Here is a 19,899-nt window from a genome sequence, read left to right as displayed (position 1 = left end):
TATCAGCATACTTAGCACTACAAACTACCACTGAGTTCATTCAAGGATAATACCTATTGTGATCACAGCCACCAACTGGAATAGTGATTCTAGGTGTATTTACAATCAAAAAGTGAAACATAGACCAGCAAAACACAGTTGAAGATCTCGCACATCCTACTTCTTTTGCGCGAGGAGCCTGAGCACATACCCCGAGCGAGCATTGGCTGGCATACCCATGAAAACCTCCAGACGGTGCGGATAGTCAGCCAGTATATTGCACAAGGCATACCTCTGATTCAGGGTGAGACCGTCCACAGTGCATAGCGTGTTGAAAAGCTCCTGCCTAGCCTTTCCCGTATCGTACTCATATCCAATCCTGGCAGCGAAAACCTCTAGGCGTGCGTTCGTTTCAGCATGGAGGTTTGCGAGAAACTCCATTAAAGCAGCATCCGAGGAGGGTTGCTTGCGTTTCTCACCTCCTGATTTGTTGCTAGTCATTTGCTTCTCGGTCTTCTCTGAAACGTTATCTGGAATATCTTCTTCTCCAGCCAGTGGAGCGGTCGATAGTTTCCCACCTCCTGATTTGTTGATAGGCATTTGCTTCTCGGTATTCTCTGAAATGTTATCTGGAATATCTTCTTCTCCGGCCAGTGGAGGGGTCTGATCGACTGGGACGGAAGGACGGTAGTAATTTCCATTGCACTGACTTCCGCCAGCCATCTGTTGACGCGCACGATCAGCAGAAACGTCAACGCCTTCAGCACCCCCTCCAGATGCTCGATCCTTTCCAAATACGCGCTGCCAAGTTACCCAGAAAGGCCACGATTTCGTCCTCATGCCCTCAGCCTGTGAATCTGCCTGTAATGCAGTATACAAAGCAATTGATATGTATGACAGTGTAATCTTCTTATAAAACTACAAATGCATACCTGAACGATCTGCTCCCACCGCTAATCATCACAGTCAATCTTGTAATCGCCATCCAGGTTAAACCGCACACCACTCCTGCCAAGGATTTTCCTGAGGGCGTTATAACTCATCTCCCACTCCGCAATCTTGGATTTTATATGTGGTCTGGCCTTGAGGTCAGAGTTCCGGAACTCTGTACGAATCCTATCCTCGATTATCCCTAGATATCCAGCCCGAAATCCTTTGTCAGATATCCAGCCACGAGCCTTGAGCAGAAGCAAGGTTGCGGCCAAGATTTCTTCTTCCCGGACCGTCCACATTCGCAGAGTTTGTTCCCCCTTTCGATATTTCTGCCTTGGGCCGTCCGGCATCCCTAGGAGATAACAATTAACAACAACACAGCATATCATACAGTTCATCAGCAACATCCAACCAATTATAATATGCTAATTCATTTCCCCAAACACAAAATATACACACCCCTTCCATGATGCTACCGATTGCTGGACAAATTCCACCTACAACAACAGTTTCCACAACTAAAAATTGCGTTTTCAAGCGTATCCTAAAATTGAAACACCTCTGTCGTAGCCCTAATCGGAGGTCTTGGTACAATCAATGGCATAACAAAAACTAAAATTGAACCAAAAATCATGAGTATACACAAAATTGCAACTGCGATGAGTGCTCCAAATTAACCTAGGCTACCACAATGACGCGATTGAAAAAATCGAGCGGATGGAGATGCTAACCTTGCGAGCGTAGTAGCCCAGACTGCATCTCCGATTCTCTACTCGTTTTCACACGAACCGATGTCTGCCCTTTATTTGCCTCTTCTGCTCTGCAAAAATATTTTTGCTGCTCAAATTTCTAACTTCGCGCCTTTTTGGAGGGCATTTCGGGCAATTCATGAATGTACTAGGCCTTATTTATTGCTGAAAAGACTCTAATTTACTCCAGCCAAGTCTCAATCGGATTTACTACTCCTATCCTATTCCTTCCATGCTAATTGAGACGGTTTTTTTAGCGCATAAATTAAGAAAAATTATGTTACGTGAGTTATGTAAAGGGAAAATAAAGGGAAAAATTAAAAAGGTAGAGAAATTAAGAGAGAAAATAGTAAGAGAGAGTAAAGTAGATGCGAAAAAATGTATTGACTTTTACTAAAAAGAGATATAACTCTATTACTATGGAACGTACCAAAATGACAAAATGACTTTATTACTATGGAACAGAGGGAGTACTATTCTCTCCGTCCCCATTAATTGGCACCGGTTGATTTATCATGGGTATAAATATAGTGAAAAATGAGTAAAAAACATTGGTGGAATACGAGACCTATTTTTATATACTCCCTTCGTCCCACTTAAATTGAAACATTTGGGAATCGCCACGGGATTTTATGTAGTGTTATTTTGTGAGTTAATGAAAAGAGAGTAAAGTAGGTGAGATGAAAAAAGTAGAGATAGAGTTATTTTCCATTTTAGAAAACGTTTAATTTTTAATGGGACAAACAAAAAGGAAGACGTTTCATTTTTAGTGGGACAGAGGGAGTATTAATTTTATAATAAAATGCAAGTGTGATTAATTAATAGAATGTGAGGTCCATTACCAAAAATAGTACTCCTACCTCTGTCCCGTATTAACTGTCACATTTACTTTTCTGCACTCGTTTTGTAAAAATAATAGGTGAAATAGTAAAGAAAGAGATAGAATAATGTAAAGAAGACTTTTCTCTACCTTATTTTATATCTTATTTTACTATTTCTCGGCTTTAACTATTTATTACTCCCTCCGTGCTATAGTAATGAGACATTTCTTTTCGACACGGAGATTAAGAAAAATTGTGTTAGATGAGTTAAGTAAAGGGAGGATAAAGTGGAAAATGAAAAAGGTAGAGAGACGAAGAGAGGAAAAAGTAAGAGAGAGTAAAGTAGGTGTGGAAAAATGTGTTGACTTTTACTAAAAATGGAAATGACTCTATTACTATGAAACGTACCTAAATGATAAAATGACTCTATTACTATGAAACGGAAGGAGTATCATTTTACAAAACGAATATAGAAAATTAAATGTGATAGTTTCTGCAAGACAGAGTTAGTAAAAGGTAAGAATGTCAATTAACAGAAAATGGACGAAAAAAGAAATTAGTGCACTAACAAGGGACGTATGTAAAAGAAAACTGGTTACGGAGTAAGTATATATCTGATACTACTTCACAACAAAGAAAGTGAACAATTCCCAAAATTCTTTGAGTATGGGACAAATTTTCCATTCACATACTTATTTATATGATTAAAGTTCTTAACTTAGTTGCTCCCATTTTTAACAACTAAAAATCTCAAATTGTTAGGAAGTGCTTCCGTCTATAATCAATGGTTAAAAAACAACTAAAACGACAATGAGTCATGCTCCCTCGGTCCCTCCATCACATAGAAATATGTCATTTAGGATTGATAAAGTTTTAATGCATATTAGTAAAATAAGAGGAAGAAAAAAGTTGTTGAAATTGTGTAGTAAGTGATGGAATCTATAAATAATAAAATTAAAAAAGAAGGAAAAATAGATTATTATAAATGGATATGGAATATTTCTATAGGACGAAAAATGAAATATGACATACTCCATATTTTAATAGGACGAATGGAGTATTTCATTGTGAAGTGTACGTGTAAGGTGATAAATCATTGCATGTCCGTTGTTCAATTAAAAAATTTATGGCAAGCATTTATCTTAATTCTTTAATTAGCATGGGTAATTGTTTTTGTGCATGTAAAGATATGAGTGTACGTGTAAGGTGAGAAGTCTTTGCATGTCTCTTATTCAATTAAAATATTTATGGCAAGCATTTCTCTTAATTCTTTAATTAACATGGGTAATTGTTTTTGTGCATGTAAAGAAATGAGTGTACGTGTAAGGTGAGAAGTCTTTGCATGTCTCTTGTTCAATTAAAATATTTATGTCAAGTTGTATTTTTGAAGACAGCATAGGAACCTCTTCCAAGTATATATATATGGGTTGATCATACAATAAAGAGATGAAATAAGAAAAAATGGAAGGTGTGTATCAAATACTAATATTTGCGTGTGCTTTGGTGTTGATATGCACATGGAAATTACTGAATTGGGCATATATCACGCCCAAGAGACTGGAAGAAGCACTGAGGAAGCAAGGGTTCAAAGGTAATCCCTACAAAGTGTATGGAGACTTCATGGAGATAGGGCAGTGGGCAATGGAAGCCAGGAGCAAACCCATCAATTTTAATGACGATATCAAGAAGAGAGTTGTCCCCTTTCTCTTCAACACTATTCACAAATATGGTATGATTCATTTTCTAGTTATTTCATTTACAAAAAAAAATTAGTGGAATATGAGTCCTATTTTTTTTTATATATCAGTATTAGACCATCCATGATTGTTGACTAGCACACGGACTAGCGGCTAGTCCTAGCGCTAGTCCACTATTGCGACCGGCTAGCGGTGACGAACGAGCCCGGCTGACAACCTCTTGTCCGTCGGATAAGTCGCTAGTCCGTCCGCTAGTCCGCTATTGTGGGCTCCCGACGAACAAGTGGACGGATTAGCGGTTTTTTCGATTTTTTTTTCAACTCTATATATACGGTTCGTTAACTTCATTTTCATTTTCCCCATATTCGTGTCGAAATTTTAATTCCGTATTTGTATGAATTTGTGATTTTGTGATTTTATTTGTTGGGATGTTCTAGTGCTAGTCCTAGTGCTTGTCTATTATTGTGCAGTGGGATATCCTAGTGCTGTGGCTAGTCCCAGTGACTTGGCAGGAGGTGTTTTTGGCTAGTCCTAGTGCTAGTCAGCCGGGATATCCGCCCTATTGTGGATGCTCTTATAATAAAAACTGAGTTAGTCGAACGTAGGTCCCACTACTAAAAATGATAAAAATGTAATCCGAAATTTTTTATGAGATGGACGAAAATAGAAATAAGTAACAAATTTTAAGGAACTTGGGAGAGTGTTTAGTTTTTGTGGGTTTATGATGAATGTTCACTTTGGTTGTAAACTTGTAATGCTAATTGATTTTGTTGATATGGATTTACTCCATTTAGGAAAGGAGTCGTTTGTTTGGTTCGGACTAAGGCCTGCGATAATCTTGACTGATCCCGATCTAGTCAAGGAAGTGATGACCAAGAGCTATCTCTACCTGAAGCTGATTGGCCCGAGTAATCCATTGACGAATCTGCTCGCACAAGGACTTTCAGCCTATGAGAAAGACAAATGGGCCAAGCACAGGAAAATCATCAACCCTGCTTTCCACCTTGACAAATTGAAGGTTAATTGAATTGTTGTGGTTGAGTTGCATTTGCTTGCTTTTTCTTCTTACTCTTTTGCTCGGGTGCAGCTCATGATTCCGGCCTTCTACGCGAGCTGTGACGAAGTTGTGAAAGCGTGGGAGAAGAATGTCTCACCGGAGGGATCTCTTGAGGTGGATGTATGGCCTTATTTGGAAACTATAACGAGCGATGCAATATCAAGAACTGTGTTCGGTATCAGCTACCAAGACGGGAGACGAATATTCGAACTCCAAAAGGAACAGGCTAAGCACGTCATGCACATCGCGGGCTCTATATACATCCCGGGATGGAGGTAATAATAATGAGTACTAACACACAAGAAATCCTGTTTTAATATCATCGTGTGGATATTTTTAATACACTGCGTTGATGAGTTATCAGAGTTAGCAATTTAAAAAAGTTAGCAATTAATCACACCCCTCGTGTGTGATATGTAATATGTGTGTTTCGCAATGCTGTAGATTCTTTCCCACAAGAAGGCACCGGAGGATGAAGCAAATCGAGAAGGAAGTTCAGTCAACGATCCGAGGACTCATTGGCAAAAGGGTTGAGGCTATGAAGACGGGGGAAGTTGTCCATGAGGACTTACTAGGCATAATGGTGGCGTCCAACTTGCAAGAGATCGAGGAGAGTGGGAACGAGAGGTTCGGGATGACCATTGATGAAGTAGTTGAGGAGTGCAAGCTGTTCTACTTCACTGGCCAGGAGACTACTTCCGCGTTGCTTGTTTGGACACTGGTGTTATTGAGTAGACACACCGACTGGCAGGCACGAGCTAGGGATGAGGTTATGCGCGTGTTTGGCAACAGAGCACCGGATTTCGATGGGCTGAATCAGCTCAAGATTGTAAATAGTTGTAGTTTAATCAACTGCATTATGTTATTACCGAGTGGACGTACTAAATCATGATCTTGATCGCAGGTTACGATGATTTTGTACGAGGTGTTGAGGTTTTATCCCCCGGTGGTAGCTCTAGGCCGGCAAACCAGCGAGGAGACGAAGCTGGGGAAGTTCACCTTACCAGCCGGGGTTCAAATTTCGCTGCCAGTAATCATACTGCACCACGACCCGAAAATCTGGGGAGACGACGCCATGGAGTTCAATCCAGGGAGATTCAGTGAAGGCGTGGCGAAGGCGCAAAAGGGCCCGGGTATATTCTTCCCGTTTGGCTGGGGGCCTCGGGTGTGCGTTGGGCAAGCGTTTGCAATGGTGGAGGCGAAAACGGCGGTGGCCATGATGCTACAGAGGTTCTCGTTCGAGCTTTCTGCGTCGTATACGCATGCTCCTCTCAGTATAATCTCTACTCAGCCTCAGCACGGTGCTCACTTGCTTCTGCATAAGCTCTAGATTTTTTGTTGTGTTATTTTACTATGTTGTGTTACTAATCTTGGATTTTATATGTGGTCTGGCCTTGAGGTCAGAGTTCCGGAACTCTGTACGAATCCTATCCTCGATTATCCCTAGATATCCAGCTTTAAATCCTTTGTCAGATATCCAGCCACGAGCCTTAAGTAGAAGCAAGGTTGCGGCCAAGATTTCTTCTTCCCGGACCGTCCACATTCGCAGAGTTTGTTCCCCCTTTCGATATTTCTGCCTTGGGCCGTCCGGCATCCCTAGGAGATAACAATTAACAACAACACAGCATATCATACAGTTCATCAGCAACATCCAACCAATTATAATATGCTAATTCATTTCCCCAAACACAAAATATACACACCCCTTCCATGATGCTACCGATTGCTGGACAAATTCCACCTAAAATACCACCTACAAATACAGTTTCCACAATTAAAAATTGCGTTTCCACAACAGTATCCTAAAATTGAAACACCTCTGTCGTAGCCCTAATCGGAGGTCTTGGTATAATCAATGGCATAACAAACAGTAAAATTGAACCAAAAATCATGAGTATACACAAAATTGCAACTGCGATGAGTGCTCCAAATTAACCTAGGCTACCACAATGACGCGATTGAAAAAATCGAGCGGATAGAGATGCTAACCTTGCGAGCGTAGTAGCCCAGACTGCATCTCCGATTCTCTACTCGTTTTCACACGAACCGATGTCTGCCCTTTATTTGCCTCTTCTGCTCTGCAAAAATATTTTTGCTGCTCAAATTTCTAACTTCGCGCCTTTTTGGAGGGCATTTCGGGCAATTCATGAATGTACTAGGCCTTATTTATTGTCTGTTCAATTAAAAAAATATTTATGTCAGGTTGTGTTTTTGAAGACAGCATAATTAGATCCTCCTCCCAGTATATAAGCATGTCGATCAAACCATAAAGAGATGAAATAAGAAAAAATGGAAGGTGTGTATCAAATAATACTAATATTTGGGTGTGCTTTGGTGTGGATATACACATGGAAATTACTGAATTGGGCATACTTGAAGCCCAAGAGACTGGGAGCAGCACTGATGAAGCAAGGGTTCAAAGGTAATTCCTACAAATTGGTGTATGGCGACTTCATGGAGATAGGGCAGTTGGTCATGGAAGCCAGAAGCAAACCCATCAATCTTGATGATGATATCAAGAAGAGAATTTTCCCCTTTCTCATCTACACTATTCACAAATATGGTACTCCATGTTTCTTTTTAATTTCTAGTATTTTCAAACGATCATGCTATGTTACTATATACTCCCTCCGTCCCATTTTAGGAGTCCCAGTTTACCATATTTGGGTATTCCACTTTAGGAGTCCGGAATATTCCATAATTGGTATTAGGCCCCGCATTCCACTAACTTTTTTCCACTCATATTTTATTATAAAACTAAAATAAAAAAGTAGGACCCACATTCCACTATCTTTTTTCAGTAACTTTCCTTTACATTTCTTAATACCCGTGCCGAATTCAACCAGGACTTTTAAAGTGGGACGGAGGGAGTAGTCTATATGTAACTTTGCAAATTGATGATGTAGGAAAGGAGTCGTTCGTTTGGTTCGGACCAAGGCCTTCGATTATCTTGACTGATCCGGACCTAGTTAAAGAAGTGATGACCAAGAGCCATGTGTTCCCGAAGCTGGTTAGCCCGAATCCACTCACGAATCTGCTTGCACAAGGACTCGCGGCCTACGAGAAAGACAAATGGGCCAAGCACAGGAAAATCATCAACCCTGCTTTCCACCTTGACAAATTGAAGGTTAATTCAATTGTTTTAGGCTAAATTAATTCATCTCTTGATATGTGAAACATAAGCAAATTTGAAGATAAGTGAGTAGTTTGCTTTTTCTCCTTTTACTCCGTTCAGCACCACAGAATTTGTGGAATTGGAATTGAAATTTGGAGCCTTCAATTCAAATCTGACTGTTCGGTACTGCAAAATATGTGGATTTGGAATTGAATTACAATTTCAATTTCTCTCAATTCCACACCAAAAAGTAGAAAATTGAAATTCCAAATAATTATAAAATTAGACATACTACGTAAACTAAACACACCACACTCCACACACACTGTCACACACATTAACACACACACGCAGTCACACACATTAACATACATAGTCTCTCTCTCACACATACTGTTACACATAACGTCACACACACACACATTACATACTCATGTGAGTGTGTGCATAAGTTCTATAAATTCAATTTCCTATCATTTTTACCGAACAAAGGATTTTGAATAGAATTATAATTCAATTCCGCTAAATTTAATTATGTAGAATTCTAGTTCCAATTCAATTCCAATTCCGTGAACCGCATGGACCCTTACTGTTTTTTTCTGCTTGGGTGCAGCTTATGGTTCCGGCCTTCTACATGAGTTGTGACGAAGTTCTGAAAGCGTGGGAGAAGAATGTCTCATTGGAGGGATCTCTTGAGGTGGATGTATGGCCTTATTTGGAAACTCTAACGAGCGGTTCAATATCAAGAACTGCGTTCGGTAGCAGCTACCAAGAAGGGAGACGAATATTCGAACTTCAGAGGGAACTGGCTGAGCACATCATGCACACCGTGCGCTCTATATACATCCCGGGATGGAGGTAATAATAAAGTAACACACATGAAATCCTGGTTTTAATTTCTCAAGTATTCGTGTGTGAGGGTTGCGTTATATTGCTAAAACTTTTTAAGTTGCTAACTCTGTTAACTCATCATTGCAGTGTTTTAAAAATGTTGACACAGTGACATTAAAATGTCAACACGGTATATTGAAATGTCAACAAAATTATGTGTTGACATTTTTTGTTGATATTTTTAATACACTACGTTGATGAGTTAGCAATTGATATGTGTGTTCCGCAACACTGTAGATTCTTTCCCACCAGAAGGCACCGGATGATGATGCAAATCGAAAAGGAAGTTCAGTCAATGATCCGAGGCCTCATTGGTAAAAGGGTTGGGGCTATGAAGACAGGGGAAGCTGTCCATGAGGACTTACTAAGCATATTGTTGGCCTCCAACTTCCAAGAGATCGAGGAGAGTGGCAACAAGAGGTTCGGGATGACAATAGATGAAGTAGTCGAGGAGTGCAAGCTGTTCTACTTTGCTGGGCAGGAGACTACTTCCGCGTTGCTTGTTTGGACACTGGTGTTATTGAGTAGACACCCCGACTGGCAGGCACGAGCAAGGGACGAGGTTATGCGCGTATTTCACAACCGAGAACCAGATTTTGATGGGCTGAATCAGCTCAAGATTGTAAGTGGTTTGATCAACTGCATTATGTTATTGTTGAGTGGACTTATTTACTTCATGATCTTGATCGCAGGTTACGATGATTTTGTACGAGGTGTTGAGGCTTTATCCACCGGTGGCAATTGTAAGCCGGAGAGTCACTGAGGAGACGAAGCTGGGGAAGTTCACCTTACCAGCCGGGGTTCTGCTTTTGTTGCCAGTTATCATACTGCAGCACGACCCGGAAATCTGGGGAGACGACGCCCTGGAGTTCAATCCGGGGAGATTCAGTGAAGGTGTGGCGAAGGCACAAAAGGGGCCGGGTATATTCTTCCCGTTTGGCTGGGGGCCTCGGGTGTGCGTTGGGCAAACGTTTGCGATGCTGCAGGCGAAAATGGCGGTGGCGATGATGCTAAGGAGGTTCTCGTTCGAGCTTTCTGCGTCGTATACGCATGCTCCTCTCAGTTTGATCAATACTCATCCTCAGTATGGTGCTCACTTGCTTCTGCATAAGCTCTAGATTTTGTGTTTGGAGGCTTTGATCAATATGTTGTTATTTTACTATGTGGTTGTGTTACCAATCTATGTTGTGTGAAATAAATGGTGTGCATAGTTAATCAAATAGGCTGTGCTAGTCTAATTGCAAATTTGCAACTGATTTTACATTGAACACTTTCCTATCTAATTTACATTAAACTCAAAAAGTTGATCAGATTTACATTAAACACTTTCCTATCCAGTTTTGTGAAGTCAATAAGAATAAAGAAAAATATTTTTGTGAACAAAGAAAAAGTTGATTTAACAATTGTTGTGACTTGAGATACATGTCCATAAATTGTACACGAGTATAACAACTTATTGGAGTGGCCAATTATACAAGAATGCCCTCAGCCACTTAATATAACTCTATTTTAACACTAATAACAAAAAAAGAGTGACAAAATTTGTGAGGAGAAAGGAAAGTGGGAATTAAGTTTTTCCTTTTCAAATCCTCTTTGTAGACTTCAAAAAATACGTCGATTATCAAGCAAAACATTTTCCAACCATTCACAGAATACTTGTAAAAGATTAGTGAGTAAAATCATTGAAATAGAAGACCAATCAATTATCCAGAAGAAGCCACGTAGACAGTCTACACACCACATCCATTCTCTATATACATTCACTCCCTCCATTTTCCTTCTCCAAACTCACCTCCACCAATTATAGGTAACGTCTTCTATCACTCTACTGCACTTTGCTTCATTCAATTTGTCGCAGATTGTGTTGATTCTGTTCCTTGTTTGCGTTAATCGAGTTACCTCGCTTAATTAGTATGTGGAGCTACGAGTTTTTATGCGATAAATCTAGCATTTTCGTGGTGGATTTTGAGTAATTTGGTCGAAATATATTGATTTGATTGTGTTAGCTGTCAGTGTTTATAACTTTTCATTTGATTCTTTCCTCTAGTTGTTGCTGATTTTTTGAATTTCATGTGTTTGCTAGTTGATTTGAAGTAATATTGCTGCTTACTTGAATTATGCATTTCAGTTAAAATTGTGAAATTCTGAATTAGAATTGTGCTTGAATTTGATTTTTGTCTTCGATTTGAAGGTTCCTGATAAAGTTGAATCACAGATGTGCTTTGATTATGTGAATCATGTTTTCCACAATATAAGTACTAAATTTAAGTTTGCTGAAGTGTAGATTGAAGACAAAAATGGCTGCTTCATCGGCATGTGTAGTGGGAAATGGCTTAGGAACTGGTCTGAGCAAGGAAATATTCGGCCGGCAGTTTATCCAATCCACTAGTCTTCCGGCATTGAGCAATGCATCCAAATTCGTTACTATAAGAGCGTCTCAGGATCGGAAGATAAATGAAGGAAGACGAGGCTTTCTCAAGCTGTTGCTCGGCAATGCTGCTGTTGCAGTGCCTGCATTGGTAGGCAATGGCAAAGCAATTGCAGATGATCAAGGTGTTTCTAACTCGAGGATGTCTTATTCTAGGTTTTTGGAGTATCTGGATCAGGATAGAGTGCAAAAGGTGGATGTGTTCGAAAATGGCACCATTGCTATTGTTGAGGCTGTTTCCCCTGAGTTGGGAAACCGGATTCAGAGAGTGCGTGTGCAGCTCCCAGGCCTCAGCCAGGAGCTTCTGCAGAAGCTGAGGGAGAAGAATATTGATTTTGCTGCACACAATGCTCAGGAAGATTCTGGCTCCGTTTTGTTCAACTTGATCGGGAATTTGGCCTTCCCATTGCTTCTAATTGGTGGGCTTTTCCTTCTGTCGAGACGAAACTCTGGTGGAATGGGCGGACCTGGTGGCCCGGGTTTCCCTTTGGGCATTGGTCAGTCAAAGGCTAAATTCCAAATGGAACCAAACACTGGGGTGACTTTTGATGATGTTGCTGGGGTGGATGAGGCAAAGCAAGATTTCGTGGAGGTGGTGGAGTTCTTGAAGAGGCCTGAGAGGTTCACTGCTGTGGGTGCTCGTATCCCTAAGGGAGTTCTTCTCGTTGGTCCTCCGGGTACGGGGAAGACCTTGCTGGCCAAGGCTATTGCTGGTGAAGCCGGTGTTCCCTTTTTCTCCATTTCAGGTTCTGAGTTTGTTGAGATGTTTGTTGGTGTTGGTGCGTCAAGGGTTCGTGATCTTTTCAAGAAGGCCAAGGAGAACGCGCCTTGTATCGTGTTTGTTGATGAAATTGATGCTGTTGGGCGTCAAAGAGGAGCAGGTATCGGTGGAGGGAACGATGAAAGGGAACAGACGCTGAACCAGCTGTTGACAGAAATGGATGGCTTTGAAGGGAACACCGGTGTGATTGTAGTTGCAGCAACTAACCGTGCAGATATTCTCGACTCTGCCTTGCTACGGCCAGGAAGGTTCGACAGACAGGTAATTCGCACCTACTGTTTACTCTCCCGGAGATAAATGACACTCCGAGAAGGATTATTAACGTTGTGACTTTTTTGCAGGTCTCTGTTGATGTCCCTGATGTTCGTGGAAGAACTGACATTCTGAAGGTTCATGCCAGCAACAAAAAGTTCAGTACAGATGTATCACTTGAGATAATAGCCATGAGGACACCGGGTTTTAGTGGAGCCGATCTTGCTAATCTCTTGAACGAGGCTGCTATTCTGGCTGGTCGCCGTGGCAAGACAGCAATCTCGTCCAAAGAAATCGATGATTCGATTGATCGGATAGTTGCTGGAATGGAGGGAACAGTGATGACTGATGGCAAGAGCAAAAGTCTTGTGGCTTACCATGAAGTAGGTCATGCCATTTGTGGGTAAGTCAAAGACTAATCTCCTTTATACACATGCTAGCAAGAAATATCGTAGCTGCACTTATTATCATGCTTTCTATGCTTGATTATTATTCAGGATTAGTTTAGAAAGATAAAAATAGTAGGTGAATCTATAGATTATCAAGAAAGATTGGAACTTTAGGATATTTCAATTCTCAAGGCAAAGAGCTAGCTAACTTGATTCATATTCCATTGAACAAGGTAGATTTCGAGACTACAACCTAAGTCGTTTGGAACATCTAGATATTATGAGTGAGTGATCGATTGTGGTCATGTTGCAGAACTCTAACTCCAGGCCACGACGCTGTCCAGAAGGTCACCCTAGTCCCGCGTGGTCAAGCACGTGGTCTGACCTGGTTCATCCCTTCTGACGATCCGACCTTGATATCCAAGCAGCAGCTGTTCGCCAGAATTGTTGGTGGACTCGGTGGTAGAGCTGCCGAGGAGGTCATATTTGGCGAGGCCGAGGTGACAACTGGTGCAGCCGGTGATCTACAGCAGATCACTGGTTTGGCTAAGCAGGTAAACCTTGTTATGTAACATTCTGTTTGATGTTTTTTTCTTATATGGTCTATAAACTAAGTCTGTGGTTTCCCCGCCCCGTGTAGATGGTGGTTACCTTTGGCATGTCCGACATCGGGCCGTGGTCTCTGATGGACTCGTCTGCTCAAAGTGGCGACGTGATCATGAGAATGATGGCAAGGAACTCCATGTCCGAAAAGCTTGCTGAAGACATTGATGTCGCGATCAAGAATCTCTCAGACAGCGCATACGAGATCGCCCTGAGCCACATCCGGAACAACCGCGAAGCAATAGACAAGATTGTTGAAGTTCTGATTGAGAAGGAGACGATCACAGGTGATGAATTCAGAGCCCTTCTTTCTGAATTTGTCGAAATCCCAGAGGAAAACAGAGTGGCTCCTGCACCTGCTCCAGTAGCTGTTTGATTTCATGTTTCATTAAATTTGACCCTATAGCTATAGCTTACATGCTATTTTCCACACATTGTATAATTTCATATTTTCACTATAGTAGAATTCAGGTAAATATTACACCTACAAATTCCTCTATCATCTTCTATCTTATACTACATTTTTTTTACTTCAACTCAACAATGCAAAAGAAGAAAATCCTCAAATCATGTGAATAGAATAGAATAGTATCAAATGTCAAAAGAATTTAGGATTGGTCACATTCCATCTGTCAAAAAGAATTATGCACATCATTTTGATTAGGTCTGCCTCTAAATCACCAATTCACAGATGAAAACAGCAGCAAGCAGTCGCACACCAATCAACCCGTACCTCCCCCGACCCCCCAAAAGAATCACGGCTAACAAGTTCGATAAACTTCACCTAACCCGAAGGCCTAATGAGAATTAAAGAAAGAAAAGTGCGTCATTTCCATTTACTATTGACTAAAACCTAAAGATCCATAAGCAGAGATGCTATTAGCCGAACTCAGATTGCTACCCTTTTATAGAACTAATTATCAAGAGAAACGAGGCGATCAAATCTTCTTGGAGATATATGGGCATCATCATCGGATGAGACTGAAGAAGTAGCTGCAGCAAGAGACTCGAGCATTGCCACTACTTCAGCGGTGTCATCCAGATAGTACTTGGCTTTGCTGGGTTTTTGACCGACAGTGCAGGCAAATACTTCGGTGTTGTATGAAAGTACGTTTTTAGACACAGCAGTACCAAATAGTTCGAACATATCCTCATCAGATCTGTCATCACCAATGCATAGTACAAAATCAGCCTGTTCCCCTTTCTCTTTCATTGATGCGAAGACCTTTTCTGCAACTAGACCTTTAGTAACACCCTGCGTTTCAAAAGAAAGAAGCAATTCTCAATTCGATGTTCAGGTTGTTATGTTAGGAAATTTGGATGTGATCGCGATCAAAGAGTAAAAGGATAAGGAGTCATGCCTGAGGTTTGATTTCTACTATGAACTGTCCGCTCTTGACAGCAACGGGTTCATTTGCCAAGACACTCTCCAAATGATCCAACATTTCCTTTGCTTGGGAATAACCGAATTCAGGGTCTGCATCCTGATAATGCCAAACTAAGGCACTTTCTTTCCTCTCAATATTAGAACCATCTGTAGCCTCTGTATACGATCTCATAACAGGTTCCGCCATCTGCATCCAACCAAACTCAGAACCCTGACCGTACGTTTCCCATTCTTCTTGTTGCGGCCACCTGCAAAATTGGTCATTCAAGATGCAAACAAATCATCAAACTGGGTATAGTAACAGAAGAATTGAGAGTATCAAAAGCCATTCGATTGAAACCACTATAAACATCGAAAGGCCTTAGCTATCTATATCTGGTTGTTAAATGTGGAAAGACCATCACTTTCAAAAGGAGCCTATGAGATCAAACAACATGTTTGGTAGTACACAAAGCAAATTCCAGTCTCGATTATTTTTAAAGGAAAATCGCAAAAGATACGTTATAGGGAAAGTTATCTATAATGAACAAAATTCAGCTAATACTTTACTAGATAAGTTATAGAGGAAGATAACTTATTGGAAATAAAATAGCTTAAACTTTGATGAAAGAAGAAAAATTAGGTGTATACCTTAAAAAGTAGCCATGTTCCGCAGCAAGTCCAAGCTTCTTGCAAGGAAGAAACCACTCGGTTAGGCTCTTCTTATCTCTTCCACTCACCATATAAACTACATTCTTGGGATCTGCACAGAGACTGTTCAACAGAGAGAGGATCTGAGTACTTGGAATCTTTGTAACCATATTTTGAGGCATCAATGTGCCATCATAATCCAACAGTATTGCCCTGCTTTTGGACCTACAGTAAGCAGCTACAATGCCATCAATTGAAAGTTTTCTGAAATTCGGATCCAAAGCCACCACTCGAAACCCAAAGCCCAGACCCATTCCCCAGCATCTTTTCGGCAAGTGATCATCGCAAGTTCTTTCCATGTCTTGTAAGAAGCTTCTGGCCCAGAAAGCTACATCATGGGTGCTAACATATCGGTAGTGCTTCTCATGTCGTAACTCCTTCTCTGATTCTGACAATGATATTGACAAATTCATTGCATCTGCCGTTGATTCAACATCCCATGGATTGACACGAATTGCACCACTTAGGGAAGGAGAGCACCCAATGAACTCAGATACCACTAGCATGCTCTTCTTAGGTCCACTCGAATTCAACCCTGTTTCTGCACCAGTGATGCCTTGTCTAGAAATGATATATTCGTAAGGAGTCAGATTCATCCCATCCCTCACTGCTGTCACTACAACACATTCAGCTATGCTGTAATAAGCCATTCTTTCACTGAGTGATAAAGAACGGTGGATAAAAACAACCGGCTCATATCCAGGTGCACCAAACTCAGTCAAAATTCGACTGCAGCTCTCCTCTATTTCAGCCTGTATTTCATCCAAATGTATCCCTTTCGCCCTAGCAGGATTCGCAATCTGCACCAGCACAGCCTTTCCTTGCCAATCTCGATGGCTCTTGAGCATGTGCTCGAAAGCCAAAAGTTTCAAGTTGATACCTTTGAATATGTCCATATCATCAACTCCAAGCAACACGGTCTTCCCTTCAAACTGCCGCTTTAGCTCCTCAACCTTAAGTTCTCTATCTGCTTGCCTAAGTACTGTCTGAAGATGGCCCATATGTATCCCAACCGGCATAATCTTTATTCCAATTGTCCTTCCATAGTAATCCAACCCTATGTACCCTCTCTTTGACTGATACTCTATGCCCAACATCCGACTACAACAAGAGAGAAAATGACGAGCATAATCAAAGGTATGGAAACCAATAATGTCGGTGTTGAGTAGGGCCTTGAGGATTTCTTCTCTGACAGGAAGCGATCTGTATATCTCCGACGAAGGGAAGGGACTGTGAAGGAAAAAACCCATTTTTAAGCAGACAAAACTCCTCCTCAAAAACGTTGGCAGAACCATCAAGTGATAATCATGTATCCAAACAAAGTCCTCTTCAGGGATAAGCACCTCAATCACTTTCTGGTAGTACATTTTATTCACTGAGATATATGCTTCCCACTGCGACCGATCAAATCTACATCCATGATCAGCTGAAAATGGCAGCATGTAATGAAAAAGCGGCCACAGCTGTTTCTTGCAAAAACCATGATAGTAATCATCCAACAGACTACGAGGCACAAAGGCGGGAACACATTTAAACTTCTCCAGGACGTGGCTCGCTACATCCTCCTGCTCGCTTGGATCAACATCAACAGGCAACGAACCAACATACAGCACTTCCATATCCTCTGGCAAGCCATCCTTACACCGCAAAAGCAACGAATCCTCATTCCAACTAAAACTCCAACCCTTATCGTCCGCCCTTCTCTTCGCTCTTAAAGGCAGAATGTTCGATACTATGATCATCCGCTCACCAGACACCAAAGATGGATTTTCAGATGCAACACTATTAGCTTGCCCATCGTCTATCCTAGCTACATTCCCCGGAACTGTCATTCCACTCGGGAAACGCCTCCTCCCCTTCGCCTTAGTCATTACTTCGGAATTCGCACATGCTAAATCCAAAAGATTTGCATAAGATCTTGATATCATCTTGCCAAAAAATTTTCCTTATTTCACTAATCAGCTAAAGAAATCACAAACTCGCTCTCAAAGTCTGTTTCCAGTTACCTAAAATCAACAAAAACACATCTTTTTATCATTACAAGAACACTCCAATCACAAGTCCATCATTCCAATTAACAAACACAAAATGCAGTCAAAAAATTAACAGAAATTTCACATAATCAAAAAGAAAGCAATGCACGGAAACACAATGATCAATTCTCGAAAGAAATCAGAGCAGCATTCAATTCAAACAAATTGCGGATTATAGCTGACCTCTGCAATTGAAATTGAGCAAGAATTTTTGTGAAAAAGATTCAAACTTGAGCCAAGAATTGAGAATGGGATTCTAGGGTTTGACGCAAACAAAACCCAAACCCAGGAAGCAAATTACTACTACTAGTATATGAAAAATGAATCGACGATCAATCGCATATGGGAGCATGGATGTGAATATTCAAGATAATAAAGTAATTAATTTTTTATTAGCCAAAATGGATAAAAGTAAAACGTGCCAATAAATTCGAGAATCACTAATCTCACCCACGATATTACCAAAATAAAATAACATTTGAAGAAAATTGAGGGTTACAAAAATTTCAATAATGGAAAAAAAAAATATTACCCTACTTACATTTTTTTTCACTACAATTGGATATAAATATAACGAAAAAGAACATAGAGTGTTTCGTATAGAAAATATCAAGAATCTAATCGATCTTGGAAGAAGATAACTACGAAATAAATCTACCAATCAAAACAGGTCGGATACAACTAACGATTGCACTACGAGTTATGATTCCCTAAGATATTTTTTCTTTAAATATTAATATAATACGTAATTAAAATCGAATCATTTTCACCAAACAATCAACTGACGTATTTATCTATATCACTTATCGTTTGCCAAACAAATGTAAAATTTGGTGTATTTACCGATCAAAACAGGTCGGATACAACTGACGATTCCACTACGAGTTATGATTTGCGAAGATATTTTTTCTTTAAATATTACTTAATATAATACATAATTAAAATTGAATCATTTTTACCAAACAATCAACTGATGTATTTATCTGTATCACTTATCGTGACGCATTTATCTGTATCACTTATCGTTTGCCAAACAAATGTAAAATTTGGTGTACTTTTATTAAACTTTAGTAACGTTTATATGGAGTGTCAAATTTTATAAAAATATTTGTTCGCTCATATTTAGAGTGAATTTCCTCTATTTAAGTAAGAATAAGTAACATCACATTTAGTTGGGATGGGTGAGATTATCGCTACCAATAAAGAAAGAGGATAGAATCCAGCTGGCGGGATCCCACTCGCCCTACGCGTGCCTTCTAGGGATGTGACACGTGTCCTTTCATTTGGGTCGCGTCAAACCTGGGCTATGTGCTGATGGGCCCAGGTTATGGCTACGTTTATCAAGGCCTATATATTGGACCACTATGATGATTTACACGTTACTTCCTCTGTCCGGTTTAAGTAAGACGTTTTTATTTTACACAGGAACCTCCGTTCAATAAAAGTTGAGTCGTATTCCTTTTTAGTCCGTCCTTATAAAGTTGAGTCATTTCCTTTTTTAATAAAAGACAAAACATCTAATCACTCTTACTTTATTTCATCATTTACTTTACTCTCTCTTATCTTTCCTACTTTTTTTCATCTCTCCTATTTATTTAATATAAATTCTTAATCTCCGTGCCCAAAAGTTTTGTCTCAACTTTTATGGGACGGAGGGAGTAGTGTTTAGTTGACTAAAAATTATAAATAGTGAAGTAAGAGAGAGAAAGAAAGATAGAAGTAGAAAATAAAAATAAAGTAAGAGTGAGATAAAATAAGAATAAGAAAGAAAGAAATAATAAAGAGAGAAGCGAGATAAGAATAAAGTAAGATAGATGAGTGAGTTAATTATACGAAAAGAGGAAACGTCTCACTTAAGTTATAACGTGCTAAAAAGGAAAACGTTTCACTTAGGCTGATACAGATAGACTACATTAGTTATATTATTCTATAGCAATAAAAAATAAATTATATGGAAATTTTATGACAATTTTATCACATAATTTTGAATTTGATTTGAAATATATATAGAATATTCAATAAAAAAATATTTTTTTAAATATATAGAAATTTAATATATTATTATATTGTTGCAAAGTGATTAATATGCAATTT

At 40.0% G+C, this 19,899-nt stretch overlaps 5 protein-coding genes across 5 annotated transcripts; 3 read left to right on the top strand and 2 right to left on the bottom strand.

Annotated features, from left to right (window-relative positions):
* Window positions 1–4: 4 nt before the first annotated feature.
* Window positions 5–1,144, bottom strand: LOC125190508. Its single transcript, XM_048087831.1, has 2 exons — window positions 912–1,144; window positions 5–840 (listed from the first exon to the last, which is right to left on the bottom strand). The coding sequence occupies exon 2, from the start codon at window positions 817–819 to the stop codon at window positions 157–159; it is 663 nt and encodes a 220-aa protein (XP_047943788.1). The 5' UTR covers window positions 820–840; window positions 912–1,144; the 3' UTR covers window positions 5–156.
* Window positions 1,145–3,933: 2,789 nt separating this feature from the next.
* On the top strand, window positions 3,934–6,650 carry LOC125190136 (cytochrome P450 72A397-like). The gene is made up of 5 exons (XM_048087339.1): window positions 3,934–4,211; window positions 4,974–5,197; window positions 5,267–5,511; window positions 5,681–6,065; window positions 6,141–6,650. The coding sequence occupies exons 1-5, from the start codon at window positions 3,944–3,946 to the stop codon at window positions 6,564–6,566; spliced, it is 1,548 nt and encodes a 515-aa protein (XP_047943296.1). The 5' UTR covers window positions 3,934–3,943; the 3' UTR covers window positions 6,567–6,650.
* Window positions 6,651–7,499: 849 nt separating this feature from the next.
* LOC125190135 (cytochrome P450 CYP72A219-like) lies at window positions 7,500–10,512 on the top strand. The gene is made up of 5 exons (XM_048087338.1): window positions 7,500–7,799; window positions 8,143–8,363; window positions 8,965–9,209; window positions 9,480–9,864; window positions 9,935–10,512. Exons 1-5 carry the CDS (start codon window positions 7,526–7,528, stop codon window positions 10,358–10,360), a joined length of 1,551 nt encoding a protein of 516 aa, XP_047943295.1. The 5' UTR covers window positions 7,500–7,525; the 3' UTR covers window positions 10,361–10,512.
* Window positions 10,513–11,508: 996 nt separating this feature from the next.
* LOC125190134 (ATP-dependent zinc metalloprotease FTSH 2, chloroplastic) lies at window positions 11,509–14,197 on the top strand. The gene is made up of 4 exons (XM_048087337.1): window positions 11,509–12,712; window positions 12,793–13,106; window positions 13,406–13,646; window positions 13,733–14,197. The coding sequence occupies exons 1-4, from the start codon at window positions 11,540–11,542 to the stop codon at window positions 14,069–14,071; spliced, it is 2,067 nt and encodes a 688-aa protein (XP_047943294.1). The 5' UTR covers window positions 11,509–11,539; the 3' UTR covers window positions 14,072–14,197.
* A 299-nt stretch (window positions 14,198–14,496) lies between these two features.
* Window positions 14,497–18,115, bottom strand: LOC125190133 (probable alpha,alpha-trehalose-phosphate synthase [UDP-forming] 7). The gene is made up of 4 exons (XM_048087335.1): window positions 17,989–18,115; window positions 15,713–17,778; window positions 15,057–15,330; window positions 14,497–14,950 (listed from the first exon to the last, which is right to left on the bottom strand). The coding sequence occupies exons 2-4, from the start codon at window positions 17,698–17,700 to the stop codon at window positions 14,609–14,611; spliced, it is 2,604 nt and encodes an 867-aa protein (XP_047943292.1). The 5' UTR covers window positions 17,701–17,778; window positions 17,989–18,115; the 3' UTR covers window positions 14,497–14,608.
* Between the last annotated feature and the right edge of the window lie 1,784 nt (window positions 18,116–19,899).

Source organism: Salvia hispanica, chromosome 5 (genome assembly GCF_023119035.1).
Source record: "Salvia hispanica cultivar TCC Black 2014 chromosome 5, UniMelb_Shisp_WGS_1.0, whole genome shotgun sequence".
NCBI lineage: Eukaryota > Viridiplantae > Streptophyta > Magnoliopsida > Lamiales > Lamiaceae > Salvia > Salvia hispanica.
The sequence above is the reverse complement of the archived record's forward strand: the minus strand, read 5'-3'. Positions and strand labels throughout refer to the sequence as shown.